We start from the raw sequence: 22,885 nt of genomic DNA, 5'->3' as shown, positions 1-22,885 counted from the left end.
TATTTCTTTTGTGTTTGTAGAATTATAAACGTGCGCGATTTGGGATCCGTTTTCTTCTTCTTGTTAGGAATCCTTTTGTCTCTAGAATGTCGAACAATCTAACCGATGCGTCGTGCAAGGAGCCGCGCGGCCAATGGTACAATAAAATGGAATGTTTTGATCAATTCGTGACGCGACAGATGACGCGTTTAGTGGAAATTCACCCTAGTCTATAATAGGTGTGTGTGTGTATATATATATATATTATATATATATATATATATAATTATATACACACACACATATACATTTTTAAGGGTGCTTCCAATCTTAAAATATTTATTTCACACAAATTAGTATCTCGCACAAATTAATATATATACAGAGATAGAGAGTTTATGTTTATATATGATTTTACTTTGATATTAGGTTAGTATTCGCTTATATGTTGCGTTGATTTGCGGCGATGCGGCGATGCGGCGATCGCGACGCATTCAATGTGAATAAAAACAATGCTACCTTTAAGTTTACCTCGCGTTGTAACACAATGGATGACGCGACGCGTGACGCGCTCAGTGGCAATTCACCCTAAAGGTTAAATACTTATTGTGGACCGAGACTAAGAACAAAATCATGATTGGCTATCGCCGCTAACTTTCGCCGCGCGGCATATTGCCGCGTTCTTTGTATATATGGAAGTCATTATGATAAAAAGTTTATTACATGTAAAAACTTTAATAAATAGTAAAAGAATTTAAAAATATTTATTTGTAAATACTACATAATAATCATTCGGTATGTATGAATTTTAATATTACTCCGTGCTAATAAAAATTTCTATATATATTTCTTGCTTAATAAGAAAAACTGAAAATATGACAATCGGAGCAGTATTCGATACTAGAATGATTTATTTTGATAAGCGTTTACATCTTATATTTAATTGAAAATATAAAACTGGATTTTAAAAAGGAAATGAAACTAAATATTATTTAAAACTGTTTTTGTTATTTCAGGTTATATGCTATTGAATTTTTACGCAGTACTTTAAGTAGGTTTCATCCTACCTAACCTCTAGGTATGTATACATATATATATATATATATATATATATATAAAAACATAAAATATGGTGTGGGCGTGTGTACATACACCACATCACACCACACCACATACACATACATATACACACACACACATACACATACATACACATATATATACATATATACATACACACACATACACATACATACACATATATACATACACACATACATATCATCATACATATTAATACTATATTTATCAATGCTTCAATAAAGTGTCACATACTTTGTTTTAAGTAAATATTATTTTTACAACATATTTAAAAAGAGTATTTAACATTTTAGATCATCAGACAAGGTAATTTTTATAGATTTTTTATTGTTTGAAAATAAATCTGCAAATGAAACTTCTATGATGTTACATTTTTAATGAAATTAGATTTAAAGATTTCTTTGATATTTTTTATGGTAAAATAATTGAAAATTGTGATGTAATAGCAATAATATTTGTAGATTTATTTTTAGTAGTAAGAAATGTTTAAAAGTCACCTATTAGCTGCTTTATATAAAAAGCTACAGTTATAGATAAATTAAAAGAAAAAAGGATGATAATCTGCTTACATAATTAAGATAATCACATAATAGTTTCTGGTGTCACAGATGATGAATCCATCCCAGTTAAACAAAAATGGATTAAAATGGATCGAAATTTTGAGAAGTACACATTCGTTAATGTTGAAATGAATCCATTTCAATGCTCAGTGCCTTTGTATCTATTTATATATATAATAATATTTTTACACACACATATGGAAAACTTTTTTTGTATTCAATTGAATTAAATTATATTGAATTTGGATTACATTGGATTGAAAAATCCAATGTATCTGCATTTCTTATCCAAAATTTTGAATTGAGCAGTATTCACGATCCACTTTTTAAAACTGAACTTATTTCTGAATTAAAAGGCAGGAAAATATGTTTCATTCAATTCCTATAAATGAATACAAAAGTAATAGGTATTGAAATGGATTTATTTCAACATTCAGGAATACATACTTTTGAAAATTTTAATCCATTTTCGTTTACTGGGAAGTCAGTATTGTCAAATAAACTAAGTAAACTTCTGGAAAAAACATGTTATATAAACATTACTATTTTTACTATTTGTACTATCTACCTTCTGTTCGTCAAATTTCTTAAATTTTATATTATTTTACCAACAAGTTACAACATTTAACAATTGGTTAAATAAATTATATTAGACAGTATTGAGTTTTGGATTCATACTCAGTGATAAAAATTGTCATATGCAAATGACTATTGCATGAGTGGGCTATTACTGTCCTTTGTTTTAATTATCTATAATTATAAATTTACATAGCTGCTAATATAATAGTGACTTTTATAGATTTTTTGTTATTGAAAATATATCTGCAAATGACATTGTTTTATCATGTCATATTTTTTAATTATTTTAACTTAATAAGTATCCAAAAATGCTAACATCTTTAAATAAGAATCTCTTAAAAATGTAACATAATAGAGCAATTTGTTTTCAATAACAATAAATCTATAAAATACCTTGTCTGGTTCTTGTTAAATAAAAATTTTTAATTTATTGAACAGGATAATTATTAGTAATGGTTTAAAAACAAATTTTTATTTAAATGATTATTTTATTCGTCTATGACAATTTAGATATTATTTTGTACATATATATCATAAATATATATAAATATATAGCCATATATATCATATATATTGTAAATAGATATATAATTATTTATATATTGCTAAGTTTTATTTTTTGAAGCAAAGAACTATTTTAAGTGAACAATTTTTGTTTAATAGCTTTTACTATTTTAGACAAATACTATGGATATAGAAGCTTCTATAGCTGAACGCTTACAGAAATTAAAGCAATGGCAAATAGAACAACAAGAAAAATTATTAAAACAGCAGCAAACACAAAGGGAGATTTTAAGTCATGAACAGGACCAAATTTATAAAGTATTTGGTTTACCAATACATGAGATTGATATAACTGAAGATTCAAAAAATTTATATATAATGAACAAAGAAATAGGTGTAGAAAAAACTGATAATACTTTAATGCTTCAGTATGATACAAAAAATTTGGATAATGTATCAGGGATAATTGATAAAGAAGTATTAGCAAATTCTAATCTATTGTACAAAACTTGTGATGACGAGCAAAATGAATCAAAATGCATTTCTACAATTGTTGATAAAAATATAAATTCTATGGAAGATTACAAGTGTAGTATTTTGTCACAAAAAGAAGAATTAAATGATTCATCAATAGAAGGAATAAAGCCACTCTTGTCCAGTAATACTTTAAATAAGTATGTTTTAATTGAAGATATTCCTCTTTCTGCATCTAAAAAAGATTTTCAAATGTTATTAGAAGAGAAATTGAAAAAAGACTCAGAAATTATGCCAAGTGTACATAGTGACATGAAAATTAAGCCAAAGAAGCCATTTCTAAAGAAAGGTCAAGGATTGTTAAGATTTAAAATATCTACAAATTTATATCCTCCAACAACAAAAAAAAAGCATAGCACATTCTTAACCTCCAATATACATCTTAATAGAAATGATAAAAGCAAGAAATCTACTATACACAAACATGTACTTCCAAAAACTAATGTTTCTGTTACAAATGAAAAACAACAATTGAACTTAAATACTGTTTCATTACCGAAAAATAAGATTATTAATAAATCTATTACTCCTACTGACCAAATTATGTATAATATTATTTCTAATGAGTCAAAATATTTACCAGAAATCAAAGAGAATATTACAAATTTTTCAAAATTTGATTCAAAAATAGAAAAAGAATTAGAGGAAGTAAGAATATTTGAACTTTTGGAAGAAAAGGCAGAAAATTCTAGTTTTTGTTCAACATCAAGCACAGTACTTGCATTTTTGCAACAGTCCACGCCATTTAAAATAAAAAACAGATTAAATCAAGCACAAGCAAAAGAAAAGATAGAAAAGCAAAATGATGAACAAACAAATGATACAGTTGAACAGAAGCCAATAGTTCAACAAATTGCACCCATTCAAAATTCAAAATTGAGTATACAATGCTCAGAGCAATTCGATTTCCATAAACATTCTCATATTAATGTTGCTACTGATTTTTATTGGAATACTAAAACTGTTGATAACGTGCAAAAAGAGGTACAGGACCAATTTATATCTGTAGATCAAGAATTACAAAATAATGAAGCATACATAAATAATTTAAAAAATCATGATACATCTGTTATGGCAATATTATCAAATGATGAAAAAAGAAATATTTCTGAAAATGATCATGATTTATATGATACATATGATAATGGAACAGATGGTAATCATCGTGTTAGATTTTCAGAATATAATGAGTGTAGAACTATAGACATATCTGACATGACAAATAATCCTTCTTTGAAGGATTATTTTGAGCAAAATTCTAATGATCATTCTGTTGACACAGAGACGGAGTCGTCTAATGTTGAAAAGTTGTCATTTAATTATGAAGAACAAATTAATAATTCTTTTCAAAAAAATATCAATGAAAAAATAGTTGATATTTCCAATTCATTGCAGCAAGATGAAGATATGTGTTCTGATAAAGAGTATAATTCAATAATGAAAGAAATTGATCATGCATCTGATGAAGAACAATCAATTTTGTCATCTCCAGCATCGTCATCATCATTGTCGTTAAGCAATCAGCACCTAAGTACATACAAAAAAACGAAAGTAAGAAGAAAGCCAGAAAAAATAACGGAGAAAATAGCGAAAATATATTTGAATACAAAAGAAATTGATCCTTATTCGTTTGAAGAGCAAATGAATAAAACAGATACTTTTGAGACAGAGATTTTAAAAAGTAACTTATTAGAACTCGAAAAAGAAATAGGTATATTTCGAAAGGAAAGTTCAGCCTTATTACTTCAACGTCGAAAACTACAAGCAGATGAAACAATACTACATAAAAAATATGTGGAGAAAGAAAGGAATTTTGAAGAAAATAAAAAAAGGATTCAAAATCAATTAGAAAACGAAAAAAAGAAAGTGGCACGTCAGAAAGTTGCAATGGAGAATAGAATTCGTGATGCACAAGAGAAGGCAAGGCAAAATAAAATGGAAAGACAAAAAGTGCAAAATCTACAAGAACAATTGGAACAATTGAGAGCTGAATTGAACATCAAAGAGAGCAGATGGAACGCCATTGAATCTAGGTATAAAAGTGAACTTCGTGTATTACAGATAGAAATTTCAAAGTTGAAACAAGAAATTGTAAATTTACAGAATATTAGAAAAATAAATGTTAAAAATTTTAGAAAAAGCACAGGGCAAGTAATTACAAAAGCTATTAATCAAATTAACAAACGCGTCATGGCTTCACCCAAAAAATCTCCGATAAAAATGTGTCAAAATTTATCGGATGCTTTATTAGATATTTCCATCCATGATAATAATGAAGAAGATGCATATAAAGATAAAAACAAATCAATAAAATCGAGAGCAACTAATATGAATAATGGCTTTGGACAAATAGAGGCTAATATATCTTTAAATAAAGCAACGACTAGACGAATTGATATTGAATCGCAGTCTGAATGTGATAAAAAGTGTTCAGAAGAAAACGTAAAAAAAAAACGACATTTATATGAAAATTTACTGAAAGATGTAACATCAGATTTGGAAAGAGAAAATCAACACCCGTTTGATATAAAGCAAAGTATGTTGAATGATTCTCAATCGATAGTTACGCAAATACAAAATTTAGATATGGAAAGCAACGATAAATCCTATTTCAGTAATTCAAACAAAGAGTTTATGCATAAAACAGATTGCGCTACGAATAATGTACAGAATTACATTAATGGATCACATGAAGTATATCATAACTTAAACGAAAATGACATAAAGATTCAGGATGGAACATCATTGGAGAAAAATTTATCTTTCCCCTCCTTACTACAAAATAGTAAGATGAAAAACATTGTAAAACAGATTCAATATTCTGATGGACATATAGAGTATTGGTATCCGAATGGTAATATCAAGAAAATTTTCCCTGATCAAGAAATTACAAAAATGATTTATTATAACGGAGATGTTCGTGAAACTGACAAAAATGGAAAAATAAAATATTTTTACTCCATAACTCGAACATGGCATACAACTACTCCTGATGGTTTAGAGATTCTAGAATTTCCTGAGTATGTTTATTTCATTATTATTTCTTTAAATTGTAAGATGTAAGCTGTAAGATTTTATTCTCTAAATAATCAAATAATCAATAAATAATAAATGAAAAAATGTGTATATATGTATATGTATATGTATAATATATGTGTACACGCGCGCGCGCATGCGTGCGTACGTGCGTGCGTGCGTGTATATATATATATATATATATATATATATATTTATATATAGTGGTCAAGTGGAAAAGCGTATGTCTGATGGCACTGTGGAAGTGTTGTTTCCGGATGGCGTTATACAATTAGCACAAACAGATGGTACAGAGAAGTGGTTATTACCAGATGGAACAATAGCACAAACTTTTATTAATGGTGACAAGATTTTGACTTTATCAAATGGCCAAAGAGAAATTCACACAAATGCACATAAGGTGAACAAATGTTTAGCTTCTTATTTTATATTTTAAATATATTTTGATTCCCCTTCTCATGCAATATATACTTGATTTCTTTCATAGACTCATAAGTTTTTTAATTAATATAATTTATAATATATATATATATATATACACACACACACACACACACACACACACACACACACACACACACACACACACACATACACACACGTAATATAAATATAATATGTATATGTACAACACATACGTATATATTTTAGAGACGAGAATATCCTGATGGTACTGTGAAATTAGTATATGCAGATGGTACTCAAGAAACACGTTATTCTAGTGGACGGAAACGGTTGAGAGATAAATATGGTAATCTTTTAATGGACTTGTATGATGTATAAGTTTTATCAAAAAATTTTTGTAATGAAACTCAATATAAATTGTAAGTCAATGCTTGCATGCTGAATGCTGAAGTATATATAATATAATTAATCACGTATTAGCACATATAAGTTTGATAATATATACATTAATTATTTTTATAAGAATTTCAAGTTAACGTGGATTTTTTTCATTATAATAAGTAAAATAAGATAATAAAGATTGAAAAATATACAGAATATCCTATTTTGATCAATATATTGAGATAATATGAAAACGATTGAATTTACAAAAAAAATATGAAATAAAAATTGTAAGAAGAAACTACATGATCCAATACCTTCTAGCAAGAGACATAAAGAAGGATTTGAGTGAGAAAGAAGAAGAGAGAGGGAGAGAGAGAGAGGGAGAGAGGGAGACTAAGAGCAGTTGTCCCGACCTTTTTCGGGGGAACATTATTTGGAGAGTTGGGGAGAAGATATTAATTACTGCCACCAAATTTTTATCGTAGAGGATAAGAAATTAAAATAAAGGAAGGGTATAGTTCAGCGCTTAATTCGTTATATATATGTTTATACAATATGTACAAAGTAATTATAAAAAATATATTATATAAATATATTCAAGATGTGTGTGTGAATCAGCGAGTGATTATCCGCATTGTATGTATGTGTGCTCGCGTGAATGTATGAGCGTCTTGCAGATGAGAGGTCGCCGTTTCTAATTTGACAAAACATGGCGGATATAAACAAACGCGATCTCGTGATCGAGGACTCATCAGCCGAGAAGGTTTTGGGACCGTAGGCTTTGCAGCCGAGAGGGCCTTATGACCGTAGGCTTTGCAGCCGAGAGGGTCTTGCGACCGTAGGCTTTGCAACCGAAAAGGTCTTGCGATCTGAGAGATTGTTCCCTTGTGGGAGAATTTGTGGCCCACCAGGCTGGTGGGCGCGAGAGGATGTTAGCCCGTGCTAACGTGGGAAAAGGAATGCTCTACGCTCCTTTCTACGTTGCTTAGGTCCTTGACCTTTTCCTTGATGCCTGCGCACGCCTAAAGTGTTGTCGGTCTGCGTGCTTTGGTCAACCAGTCGGGGTCGGTGATCTCGTAGCGTCGTTGATGGAATCCCGGAGATCGGGATCAGCTTCCACACCGGTACCTGAGGAGTTGTTTTTTCCTGCAGCTCCTGTAATGGGGAGCGGATCTCGAAATGCTTCCTCGGTGCCGATTGAAACTCTGTTGCGGTGATTGTGTGGTCATCCGCTCGGCTACGAATTTCTTCATGGAGGAGATCCTTCTTTTTTGCGGCCGACGAGAAAGATAATGAAGAAGCCGAGGAGCAATCTCCGAACGTTCTTCAAATTTCTTCGAATTCCGCCAGAGATAAAAAGATCCCCTCATTAGAGCGGAGGCGGTTTAATTATCGCTCGAAGAGAACAAATTCTCCGCAGATCTTCGGATCACATGCTTGTTCCCGAGCTGATCTGACGCTCCGCTCCAATAAGAAACGTAGCTGAGAAAATCGAAAAGAGGGAAATCCGCCGCTACCTAGAAATTCCCATAAAGCTAAACTCTCTTTATTCTGACCCAACCTCCGCTTCCCGCAATCGAAAAGAATATCCATTGAGTTAAAATGTTTCCTGCTCTGCCGGGAGATCGATATCTAGTTGCTCTTAGCACTATCCGTGCCGAATATGAACCAAGCAAATCGCTGAAGTGAAGGTAATTCGCCTCCGCCGTTAGATCCCGGCACTCTCAGAAATGCATACACTCCACGATTCTTAGCGAAAACACATCATTAAGGTGAGAGTAATCCGCTGCCACCGTGAGTTTTCGGCCGATCGTTTACTCTGCAAAGAATTCTAGTGCATCCATCCATCGGATCATCCATAATAATCCACTTCGACACCAGCCATATTTACGACTTACGCACCGCGATACTTATATACAGGGTATCCCAAGGTTGAGGTACGAGCCGCATTGGGGGTGCAGAAGAGATTAAGAGAAACAAAAAAGTTTAATATTATTTTGTGATATTCGTTCTAATTTTCGAATATATTATATTATAAATAATATATATATTATATTATAAAATAAAATATCCAAACCAAACGACGAATCTACTGCAAAGCACCGAAGTACGATCTACTGCGCCTAGCTTGTGGGCGCACAGAACGCGGTGAGAGTAGAGTCCCTATAGTAAGAATCTGGACAGAGTTTCTAATTTGACAAAACATGGCGGATATAAACAAATATATAGACTGGTATTCATAGTCAGGTCTTATATTTAAGGTCGGCCGGAGTGACGGACAAACTCCGAATTGATATTAAAGATCTATGCGGTGATACTCCGAAATTCCGACTTCAGGTTCACTAACGCTGAGAAATAAAATCTCAGTTTCGATGTATTGATGTATGTCCATATATATATGTACAAACACCATCGCATTGTTCACGCGGACGCACCACGGAGAGAAAAGATAGAAAAGAATGCGGAATCATGATCTTTCACGCGCTATCCTTGTTCTTCTACTATACCGATGATACACAAAGCACCGATAGCGATCAAAGTCGAAGCATATCGCTTTGCCGAAATATGAAAATGCTTTCTGGCCTTTCGAGATAGAAAGCAGTAGTGCAACAAGACAAATGGGTATCCGTTTTCTATAAATTTTTTATTTGCATACGTATATATATATATATATATATATATATATATAATATTATATATATTATATATATATATTATATATATATATGATTATTATAACGCGAAGTGGATGGAAAATCGAATATGCTCTTTTGTTATTGCCATCGTGAACACTACTGATTTTTGAGGTTATGTGCATCAAACGCCAAACCGTATGGCATTTTAGAAGGCCAAATGTCAACGCTTTAAAACCGCAAAAGGGCGGGAAGATATATAAAATTTAAATTGTTATTTCGGTTGTATGAAATCTAAAGCTCAGAACTTTTTTGTACACCTAATATATATGTATCTATTATTTATTTGATTTATGTATATGCGGATATTTATTTATATACGTATATATGTATTTATGTATATACGAGTGTCCCATAACTCTTAATTAATATTTTAAGGGGTGAAAGAGGATAGAATTTTGAACTAAATGTTCCTTTCTCAATTTTGGCTCAGACCATCATCGAGTTATTAACGATTAAAGTTGATCAATCAGATTGCGCCCAATCAGAGTAAGCAGAAGCGTAGCATGCCATGAAGTCTCTTGTGCTTTTTGTACATTTTCCCGATTAAAATTTTATTCTAATTTTTTATATTATTTAATAAATAAATAAAATGAAATGAATTAATCAATAAATGAGTAAATAAACAAATAAATAAGTAAATAAATAAATAAATAAGTGAGAATAAGTTGCAGTTAGAAATTTATCCACTTTATGGTAGTTTTTTATTGTTATTTATTATTTCTTTATTTGTTTATTTAATTCAATTATTTATTCAAATTTCATTCAGTTATTTAATTTTTATAGCTAACCTAGCAGCTATAAAAAATGGGGCAAAACTAATTACGAGATATTTGTTACAAAAAAGCACGGGGACAAAAAAAGATTATTGGCAAAAAACATTATCAAAACAAATTGTTTGTAAATAAATTGTTTAAACGACCTCTTAAAAAATTGTTTTGGCATGTATTATGTATGGTTCTTATATATTTTCTTTCGTAGAAACCGATGAAGCTATCAGTTTTCAATTAAAATTAGTTCTTTTAAAAAATTAGTTGTTTTTTAAACAAATTGCTCGTGAAAAATTTATTTTGATTATTTTATAACGTTGACATGTATAATTCTTATGTATTTTTTCTTCTTACAATTCGATGACGTTATCATTTTAAAATCCGAAATTAACGATGCGTAAATAATTTAATTTACGTAATTAATTAATTAATTTATTTGGAACAAAAAATTAACTATTAACAATTAACTATTAACTATTAATAAATAACGATTAATCATTAACAAATAACTATTAACTTATAACAATTAACTTTTTTCAGAACGCCTCAAGTAATTCTCCGTTTGTTGCCGGACAAGCGTGGACTCTCCGAACGATTTCGTCTCTTACATACTGAAGCATTTCGGCATCTATCATTGCTACAGCAGCGTATAATTTGGCTATCACTTTCTGTATGTCCTCTGGTTCTTCCGCGTAAACTTTTTCTTTTAAGTAACTCTAAAGAAAGAAGTTCAAAGGCGAAAGATCAAGCGAACTGATAATAAAAGTCAACTTATTGAAAATTTATTTATACAACGATTTTTAATGACATAAGTTCAAACGAATTACCGTGGTGGCCAGCGGACCGGAGCACCGAACCAATGTCCAGACGTGACGTCCAACGTAGGCATTAAAATATTCTTTTACACGCCAAGTATTATGCGGTGATGCACTATCTTGCTAGGACCAACATCGAGGTCAACCAAGATCGACCAAGGTCGATTTGCCAGGGGAACAGCGTCCAGCAAATCTGGAAAGATCTCCTCGAAAAAAATAGCGTACTGTTCATCCTGAGATAAAATGGATACGATATTTTTTAAATGTGTGCGTGTCTGTGTAGATGAATCATCGAGTCACAGATGTAGTGATATTTACCCCAAAAACGTCCGGAAGTTGATATGAGAATCTCTGGTCTCCGACAATTCCTCTCCATACGTTTACTTTCCAATGATACTGAAAATTTCTTGACCTTATGAAGGAATTTTTATCAGCATAATAGTATAAATTATGCTAGTTGTAAATTCCTTCTCTTGTAAACAAACTTTCGTCTGTCCACAAGATATTGGTCAAGAAATTTTCATGCTGATACGTCAAGGCCAGAAACTTTCGACGAAATTGCCTACGCAGTTCTGCATCTCCTGGATGGAGATTCTGGACTGGCGTATAATGATACGGATGAAGAAGATTGAAACGGAGTATCTGCTTCACTGTCGATTTCAAAATGCCAGTGGCTTTCTTAAGTAATCGACAGGTCGTCGTTGAATCGTTCTCCACTCGTTCCATAATGTATTTTCTTCAATGGCAGGATTTATCACTTCATGCGTTCTTCTCCCATAGCCTTCTAGAGTTAGCTGATTTTCTGTTCTGAGACGCTGATGTAAATTTTTTACGAGATTCTTTTGTTAAAAAAAAACGACATTATTTATGTGCGATTTCTCGTTCGTGGCAAAAGGAGAAGCATAATGAATTACACTGTAGCTGAATACGCTGATATGTATCTTATTTACGATGAATGTTATTTATGATAAATGTGTAACGCGTTAGAAGCCTCGCGGGTGTACGCAGAACGTTTTCCGAATCGGGCTCATTCGTATCCAATTGTTTACACATTTACATCAGCGCTTCAGAATAGAAAATCAGCTGACTCCAGGAAGCTATGGAGGAAGGCCGCATGAAGTGATAAATCCTGCCATTGAAGAAAATATTTTGGAACGAGTGGAGAACGATCCGACGAGGAGTTGTCGATTACTTGAGAGATTAATCGGCATCTCGAAATCGACAGTGAATCGGATACTCCGTTTCAATCTTCTCCATCCATTATATGCCAGTTCAAAATCTGCATCCAGGAGATGCAGAATTGCGTAGACAGTATTGTCGAGAATTTCTGGCCGTACCACGAAAATTTCTTGACCAATATCTTGTGGAGATGAAAGTTTTTTTACAAGAGAAGGAATTTTCAACCAGCATAATTTACACTATTATGCTGATGAAAATCCTTACGTAACAAGATCAAGAAATTTTCAGCATCGTTAGAAAATAAACATATGGGGAGGAATTATCGGAGATCAGATTCTTATTTATTAACTCTCGGACGTTCTTGGGGTAAGTATCATTACATCTGTTACTAGATGATTCAATTACACAGACACATATACATTTAAAAATTACGTATCCATTTTATTTCAGGGTGAGCAGTACGCTATTTTTCTTGAGGAGATCTTTCCAGATTTGCTACACGATGTCCCTCTAGTAAATCGACCTCGTTGGTTCCAGCAAGATGGTGCACTATCGCATAATACAGCGTGTGAGAGAATATCTTAACGTCCAGTTTCCTGAATGTTGATTCGGTGTTGGCGCTCCGGACTGCTGGCCATCACGGTAAGATTCGTTTGAACTTATGTCATTAAAAATTGTTTTATGAATAAATTTTCATGTTGACTTTTATTGTCAGTTCACCTTTGAACTTCTTTCTTTAGGGTTACTTAAAAGAAAAAGTTTACGCGGAAAAACCAGAGGACATGGAGGAAGTGATAGTCCGATTACACGCTGCTGTAGCAATGATGGATGCCGAAATGTTTCAGCATGTAAGGGACGAAACTGTTCGAAGACCTCACGCTTGTCTGGCAGCAAACGGAGGATTATTTGAGGCGTTTTGAAATAGTTAATTGTTATAAGTTAATAGTTATTTGTTAATGATTAATAGTTAATTGTTAATAATTAATTTTTAATTATTCCAAATAAATTAATTAATTAATTAATTATGTATTCGTTAATTTCGGATTTTAAAATGACAACGCCATCAAATTGTAAGAAAAAAAAATACATAAGAATCATACATGTCAACGTTATAAAACAATCAAATAAATTTTTCACAAGCAATTTGTTTAAAGAACAGTTAATTTCTTAAAAGAACTAATTTTAGTTGAAAACTGATAGCTTCATTGGTTTCTACGAAAAAAAATACATAAGAACCATACATGATACATGCCAAAACAATTTTTTAAGAGGTTGTTTAAATAATTTATTCACAAACAATTTTGATAAGTTTTTTGCTAATAATCTTTTTTTGTATCTGTACATTTTTGGAACAAATATCTCGTAGTTTTACTCCATCGCTGCTTAACTAAAAAAATTAAATAACTGAATGAAATTTGAATAAATGGATTAAATAATTGAATTAAATAAATAGACATATTTAAGAAATAATAAATAACAATGAAAACAATTAGAAATTGGATAAATTTCTAACTGTAACTTATTCTCACTTATTTATTTATTTACTTATTTATTTATTTACTCATTTATTGATTAATTAGTTTCATTTTATTTATTTATTAAATAATATAAAAAATTAGAATGAAATTTTAATCGGGTACAGAAAGCGCATGGGACCTCATGGTCCCTTCTACGCTTTTACGTACTTCGGCTGGACGCAATCTAATTGATCAACTTTAATTGTTAATAACTCGGTAAATAACGATCTGAGCCAAAATTGAGAAAGGAATTTTTAAAGTTCAAAATTCTATCCTCTTTCACCCTTTAAAATATTATGTTTTAATATAAGTTTATCTATATATGTAATTAAATTATTCATAAGAATTATATGCAATCGAAATTTTAAAATTAAGATTATTTATATGACAATATAGTAACATTCATTAACCGGATCTATTATATTTTATGTCAAAATTCCGTGTTCACTTATATCATCATTTCAGTTGCAGGTTTCATCCCATTATAGAAGTTAAGCAGTATCGAGCAGGATCCCAAGTAGGATGGGTGATCGTTTTAAAAACATGCAATGATACAAGATAAAAAATGTTTCATTACTTTCTCTCATTTTTTTTCATTTTTTTTTCAGTTATTTTCCGTAAGAGGTGTCACGTATATTATAGATTTTCACGCTCTATATGGCTGTCTGGAATATTCTTAAAACGGTCTCGCTTTCCCGCGCGGAGAGCGATCAGTCGGTTACCAGGAGAGGGAAGCGAGAACGTTGGAGACAGAAATTCGCTTGTTGGGGTTAGACGTGTATTGGAATAAAGAAACAATGATTTTTTCACTTAAGAGGACGATAGTGGATGGTGCGTTGGAATGCACCGATTTTCGTGAATGGTCGTGGCCGTGGATGGGCGAGACGGCGATCGGCGCGCATATGGTTTAGAATAGAAATGAGGCATCGCTTCGGCGATCGGCGCGATACTGTTCGCTGCGCGAAATTCGGTGGCGCGGGGCGCGCGCGGCGGATCTTTAAATCGACGGTGATGTTAAAGCGCAGTCGCGAGGGTGAAGTATTCGCGAGGGCGTTTGACTGTTTGTCGGAGAACGGGTGGGCCCGTTCCCTGCCGAGAGGGCTCGGCTGATGGGGGGGGGGTGTACACCTCGTCTGTCTCAGTGAGTGCCGAGTGAACTCGGCCAGCCGGGGAGGGTCCCAGCTGTGTGCGGAGAAAGAGGCGTCGGTGCCGAGTGTACTCGGCCAACCGGGGCATACCCCGGTGCTCGGAAAGGAACGGTGATATCGGGGAGAACCCCGATGCCCAGCGGTAAAATCTCGGGAACGGCAGAGTCGGATCGAGCGGACTCGACGCGCTGGGGAGACCCCAGCAGCTCTCGGCTTGCCGTGAGAGATTCGGAGATTCGGCTAGACCAAACGAACTTGGCGCGTTGGGGAGGGCCCCAACAAAATTCAGACTTTCTACCAGGCTTCGGATATTCGTTTCCTTAAGATGTGCTCTCGGAAAACGAGCGAGGAACAGGAGAGAGATTTCCTGTAGAGAGCGATGCCTTTTTATACTCGAGATCGACCTCGGTATTTTCGGTCGGATCGGTCGGATTGGTCGATCTCGGGGTTAGCACCCCTCTTCCCAAGAGCAGAAAAAAGATTCGGATATAATTGGTTTTTTGGGATTATAAGGAATAGGAGCAGGGGATGTTCAATAGTAGGGAAGGAATTCGTTGGGAAGGTAACGGCGCGATGCGGGACGCATCCACGTTCGGTGGTACGGCGCGTGGTGCAGCGCGGGGTGCGCTTGGTGGCGCGACGCGTGGCGCGGTGCGGGGGAATACCATGAAAATAGGTATATTTTCGTGGTATTCTTGGTTTGCTCCGACGCTTCGGAGTTCGCGAATTTACAGCGATTAAAAAAAGGGAGACATAAATGCCTCTTGCGGCCACTGCTGCACTCCATCTGTTGTTCGGCGGTCCTCGATAGTCGGTCGGGGGAAAATCGGAGGAGGAACGGAGCGGAGGGATGCGCTCCGTTACACTCTTATGCATGTCCTACATGATATACTTTTTAAACCATTTTCATCCTATGGTCATATTGCGGGATATTCTCCAATACATACTAGGGATTAGGTTAGTGAGCGGTAATAATCTAAGTACATTCCACAGTATATCGCAGTACGTATTTCGAATGTTCGGAGAATATCTTGAATATACTTGTATGATATCCCGTGGAACGTTCTCAGAATAGACGAGTGCTATTAGGGTATTAGATATACAGAGATTAGATATACAGAGATACGTACCACTTAGGTTCTATTTAAAATAAAAGATATTATCAGTTAGATTTTATTTTTTAACTTGATACAATAGTTTCTTTTTTTTTTTATCAAGCGCGATTCTATACTTGATACTCTTTTTTACTTTTTTTAAAAAGGTAATTTTTTACTGATATCATGCATTTTATGTTAAGCATCTTTTTAGTGTTTAAGGAGCACGCCTATGCTTGACACCTTTTATATAACAAATATAATTGACATTTTCTTTATATAAACAATATTTTTGTAAGATTTAACATTATTTTATCACATACATGCCTGCATTTTTTGTCGTATATATTGCTTTTGATGATAATATTTTTTTTGTCGATTATATTTTATGTCGAATGTTGTAAAAAAGGTATGCTCAAGTATTATAGTTTATGATATAACAAAGATAAGAAAATAATTACAAAGAGAATATAAAGTTTTTATTTTGTAAAGGGTTATAAAAGGTTTTTAAATGAACTAAATTGTTATTTGAATAAAATTCATTTGTATATTTAGTATTTGTATTTGTATATTTAGTATTTATTAATTAAGATATAAAAACTATAATGCATTAAATCTAAATATTTATATTGAAAGATATCTATTAGATTCGGAAAAAATTAACGGAGACCGACTGGATTTGAACTCGGGATCCCTCGTCTACCAATCCGACACTTAGTCTGCACGACCACGACGGCTCCTCTCTGTTAGCTGTTTATATTCCGAATCTCTTTCATGACCGCTTACGGTCGTCTAATTCTTACAGTTCGGCCATTCTGGTATTACATTCGTCCCGAATGTACCGAGTCTTCCTCTATCGAATTTTTATCCCAAACTTGGAGCTTCTGCTCCCGACTTTCGATCACTTTCTTGAACGACCGACACGACTCCTTTGGAGTAACTACTCCGCGACTTTTTTCCCGTTCATTTCTCTTGAACGACCGACACGACTTTGGAGTACTACCCCCGACTTTTTTCGTTCACTTTTGAACGATCGACTTGTCAGGTAACATAGGCTGAATCTTCTCTGAGGTAACATAGGCTGAATCCCACTTCTGAGATTGAAAGATATCTATTAGATTCGGAAAAAATTAACGGAGACCGACTGGATTTGAACTCGGGATCCCTCGTCTACCAATCCGACACTTAGTCTGCACGACCACGACGGCTCCTCTCTGTTAGCTGTTTATATTCCGAATCTCTTTCATGATCGCTTACGGTCGTCTAATTCTTACAATATATTATATTTTAAATCTGTGAGAATTTAATATCTTTAAATGTGTAATTCGCATAAAATATTAGTTAATATTAGTTAATAGTTTACAATATGAATATATAGATAATAACAAAAAAACTTTATAGACAAGAATAAATATAAAGATTATAAAGAATTATAAAGATATAGATATAGATGTATATTTATAGATATATACTTTACACAGATAAATATTAATATATAATGTTTTTAAAATTATTTAAAAATATATAATATCAAGAGCACAACCATAATATCTGAACACTTGTAGCTTTGATTACTGGAAATAAAATGACACTATTTATATTACTTCTTATTAGAACTTGCAACCTGCAACATAATAGACACAAACACGAGTCACTTACACTCCGAAACAAATTGTCAAATTCGCCGCGAAACTCAATATCGTTGACCACCAATCGGACGCGCGAAAAACAAACATACTATCTCGCTTACTCTTTCGTTTTCTACTTTCTTACTCTCATTGCGTACATATCGCTGCGAAGACTGCGGAATCTTAAATTAAATAGAGACTTTTTATTAATAATCAGTCAATCTGAATCGTGGATAAGGAGCAAAGACTGTAATTAAAGATACATTTCTCAATTTTTCACGAAACATATTGTATCTAATGATCCGCTAGGTCGATAAGATTAATAATGATATATATGCGCTTATCAAAAGAGATATATTAGTAATAATTTAAAAACATTTATAAGTGCATGGATTATGATTGCAAATAATTGTACGAGAGGAATACTCGACCAATTACTTAGCATAATTTATAATTCGAAGCACAACATGTTACGAAATATATGTTTATATAGATATAAAAATCGGTACGAACGATCAATATCACGATGAAAATATAATTTATGCATTTCTTTCTAAATTAAAGAAAGAGAGAAGAAAGATGAAACAAATAAAAAGAATTAATGTGTTTATTAAATATTTTCTCTTTTACTTCTACACGTTATTTCACGTTCAATCTTTACACCTTTAATTGTAAATGTAATTCTACTTAATCTTACTTATGACACAAGAAATTAATTTTATTTGCACACTACAAAAGATTACATGTATATATGAGACGAAACCCGTCAATCCTACAATTTACTTTAATTCGCATTCCACCACCAGATAGCAGTGTCTTATCTTTCGTTGCCCATCTTACAGAGCTTTCATTTCTCTTAGAGTCTCTTTCATTAATCTTCGATTAAGGGTCGGCCGGAGTGACGGGCAAACTCCAAATTGATATTAGAGATCCATGCAGTGATATCCGATACTCTGACTTCAGGTTTATCAACTCTGAGAAATAAAATCTCAGTTTCGATGTATTGATATATGTCCATATATGTACAAATATCATCGCATTGTCATGCGGACGCACCGTGAAGAGGAAAGATAGAAAAGGATGTGGAATCACAGTCTTTCATGTGTCATCCAGGGATGCCATTTCATGTACGATTGCAGCCACGCTGCAGCACGTAGAGGGGATAGGCTGGCACACACACTAGCGCAAGCGCTCGTCCGTGTACGCTCCGCGTTTCGGCCAAATTCGAGCGGTAGAGAAGGAGCACCGACAATTGCTGTCTTCTTCTTTCTCGAGAAACGCTGTATCACTGATTTGAAGCTGGCGTCTCATGACATGACACGAATTAATCATGCGATGCCATTGTCGATTATTTTTACATATACTTTTATACATATATTTTTTTTATACATATATTTTATTAAGTTAATAACATTATTACAATATATTTTTTTCATACATAAATAAAAATTAAAATTTGTAAATACAAAAATCCACTCTTTGCCAATATATACGCTTTTTATTTGCAAAAAGTAATTATTATATTAAAAAAAATTTATTGTGGTCTTATAAAGATATTTAGATATAGCTATTAAAAACTGAATAAATATATAAATAAATATATAAATAAACAATATATATATATATATATATTATATATATTTATATTATATATATATATATATATATATATATATACCAATAAATATATAAAATAAATATTAGATATATTATTATATAAAAGGGAGCTGAATATAAAAAGGCCATATAGTTTTTATGATATTAATAAATAATAGATAATAATAAAATTAATAACTGATATGAATATATCAATCGCAAAAAGAAATTCAAATTATGTTAACACTCTTATCTTTTCATTATTGTTATTAGTTTTTAAATGTTTAATGCTTCTTTGATAAATTATTACTAAAAAGAATAATTATTACTAAAATAATATAAAATAAAATAAATAAAATTATTACTAATTATTACTAAAAAGAATAATTAATACTTCTTTTAATAAAAATTTAATCCACTTAAATTAATAATTAATAATAATTAATAATAATTAATCCATTTAAATTTATTTTTATATTTTTAAAATAATATTTTTTAACAATTATATTTCTTCCTCCTCTAGTTCCTTCCGGGCCTCTTTCACCTCTCCGGCCACCTCTCCAACTATATGTCATACGTCCCCCTCGTTGCAAGGCCCATCTTGCACGGAAACGTCCACCACTATTTCGTCTATGAGACACTGAAAATAATTAAATGTTAATTAATATGTTTACATATATATGTATTATACATGATATATATGTTTTATTTATATACATATAATTATTTCAATAAATAATACCACTATCTTGCTGCTGCTGCTGCGGCTGCTGCTGCTGCTGCTACGGTTGTTATTTCTGTATAAAAAAAACTTTTGAAAAATCTAAAAATTACAAATTAACCAAATACAGATCTGGAAATAATTTTATTGGACTATCAATATTATTACGTAGGACACTTAAATATAATAATAATGTTCACAAATTTGTGATCTAGCAACCGATTTGAATATAACAGATTTCACAGATAATCATTTTAAAGATCCAATAAAATTATTTACATATCTGTCCAAATTGTTATATTTGTCAGCAAAAGCGTTCTTTTTTTTATCAACAAGTTTATTTGCTCCCGCAGCTGTTGTAATTGCAGCTCATGCTGCTCTCTCAATTGCTGCATTTGCAGTTCATGCTGTTTATGCTGCTGTTGCAGCATATCTGCAAATTTTTTCTTTTGCTCTGTAAAATACATAAACTATATATAGTAACATTATAATAGTATAATAGTAACATTATTATACTACTGATTATACTACTGATATCAGATAATGATAAAATTTTAATACACACGTACCGCGTACGCACGCAGCACACGTACACGCAGGCACACGTACACGCAGGCACACGTACACACAGCACACGTACACACAGGCACACACAGGCACACGCAGGCACACGTACACGCAGGCACACGCAGCACACGCAGGCACACGCAGCACACGCAGGCACACGCAGCACACGCGGCACACGCAGCACACGCAGCACACGCACATGCAGGCATATGTACACGCAGGCACACGTACACATAGGCACATGCAGGCACACACATACGATAATGAAGCATATTAAATTACATTGAAAATGTAATTTATATTTCTTAAATAATAATAAATTGTAATTAACCTGCCATTGCGTCGTCAAATATGCTGCTCACTGTGTCGCCGAATAAGAAAGAAACAATGATCTCAATTTTCCATTGTTTATTTCATGATGCGTGACGATTTCATTTGTTTTTCGTGACTTCGTGTACCATCTTTCGATCACATCGTGTATTGTGTATCCCCATCTTAACTTTTTAATATTGAAGAATATATTCGAGATTAAAAGGTATAACTTTCCATATACACATTTATACACACACACACACACACACACACACACACACACACACACACACACACACACACGTATAGATATATATATATATATATATATAAATAAATATATTCACATATACGTATACGGAGAGAGACGATTTAGGATCGTAAAATATTTTGACAAATAACAGAATCCTGATCTCTTTCCGTGACACACGCATACATATAATTTTCATATTATATTTCTATTTCTCTTTTTATCTTTTTTCGATTTTTTTGTCCTTTTAAAATTGATATGGAAATGTGTGACGAATCAATCAAAAAACGTAAATGAAGCTTTATAAAAGCTTGGCTTACTGATAATAGATATCAATTATGGATACGCGAAGTATCAAATAATAATAGTCAGTATCATTGTAGCATTTGCAATAAGAATTTTTCATGTAGTTCATTAATTTCTCGTCATGCAGATTCTGTATGTCATAAAAATAATCTTAAAAAAGGATCATCATTATCTAACAATGATGAAAAATAAAAAAAAATATCTCAACCAGTTTTTCAACAGAAATGGTTAAATATCGAAGAATTCAAATGTTGGTTACGAGAAGTACCTAACAAAATTTATCTTTTTGTTCAATTTGCAATAAAACTATTACTGGTGGTTTAGCACAAATATATCGTCACGCAGAATCCAAAACACATTTAGATAAATATAAAAGTTTCCTTGAGATAAATAAATCAAATCAAAATTTGCAAACAGAAGATAATGAATCACTTTTGTCGTTTGATGAGCGTAAAAAGTTAGCAGAAATTAGATATACCGCATTAATTGTCGATAAAAATATTTCTCATCAAACTGCAAAAGAGATTCTTAATTTTTTTCAACATATAAGATCCTAATATATTAAAAAGCATGAGCATGGGTCGTACAAAATGTAAAAATATTATTACAAACGTTTTATGCCCAATTGAAACGGAACATGTCGTTAACAAAATTCAGAACACAAAATTTTTCAATATTTATTGACGAAACGTTTGATATTTGTAATACTAAATGGATGATTTTTATGGTACGATACGTTGACCCGGAGATATTAGATGTTCATTCACAATTAATTAAATTAATTAATATTGATGCCAAAGATTCCAGCGCAGAAAAATTGTTTCAAGCATTTAAATGTGAAATGTGGAAAATGAAAATACCATTTTTAAATATTATAGCTCTATCATGCGACAATGCATCTGTCATGATAGGAAAATTTTCATCATTTAAAAAAAAATTAGAAGAAGTATGTCCACATTTATTAACATTTACATGTCCTTGCCATTCCGCCGCAGTAATAACGCATGCTGTATGTAAAATACCAGAATTTTGCGAAGAATTTTTACGAAAAACTTCTAGTTTTATTAACAATAGCCCCAAACGATTATCTGTTTACAATGAATTTTCTGAGTGTTTCCAAGAAACAAATCACAAATTGTTAAAATTATGTGATACACGCTGGCTTTCTCATTACTTATGTGTAGAAAGACTTCTGGAATCTTGGGAA

General features: G+C 32.4%; 1 protein-coding gene across 6 annotated transcripts; it reads left to right on the top strand.

Annotated features, from left to right (window-relative positions):
• Positions 1–560: 560 nt before the first annotated feature.
• Sas-4 (spindle assembly abnormal 4) lies at positions 561–17,570 on the top strand. Of its 6 annotated transcripts, none has more exons than XM_089075350.1 (6): positions 561–774; positions 996–1,057; positions 2,898–6,277; positions 6,498–6,693; positions 6,945–7,044; positions 7,404–7,677. In XM_089075350.1, the coding sequence occupies exons 3-6, from the start codon at positions 2,907–2,909 to the stop codon at positions 7,565–7,567; spliced, it is 3,831 nt and encodes a 1,276-aa protein (XP_088931476.1). In that variant the 5' UTR covers positions 561–774; positions 996–1,057; positions 2,898–2,906; the 3' UTR covers positions 7,568–7,677. The 6 variants fall into 6 exon arrangements, with proteins under 6 accessions (XP_088931476.1, XP_088931479.1, XP_088931480.1 ...); XM_089075353.1 differs by lacking the exon at positions 7,404–7,677 and adding an exon at positions 14,522–17,570 and having other exon boundaries at positions 563–774; XM_089075354.1 differs by lacking the exon at positions 7,404–7,677 and adding an exon at positions 11,086–11,114 and having other exon boundaries at positions 563–774.
• The last annotated feature ends 5,315 nt before the right edge of the window (positions 17,571–22,885 follow it).

This window comes from Pogonomyrmex barbatus, unplaced genomic scaffold (genome assembly GCF_055798465.1).
Source record: "Pogonomyrmex barbatus isolate J1 unplaced genomic scaffold, ASM5579846v1 scaffold19, whole genome shotgun sequence".
NCBI lineage: Eukaryota > Metazoa > Arthropoda > Insecta > Hymenoptera > Formicidae > Pogonomyrmex > Pogonomyrmex barbatus.
The sequence above is the reverse complement of the archived record's forward strand: the minus strand, read 5'-3'. Positions and strand labels throughout refer to the sequence as shown.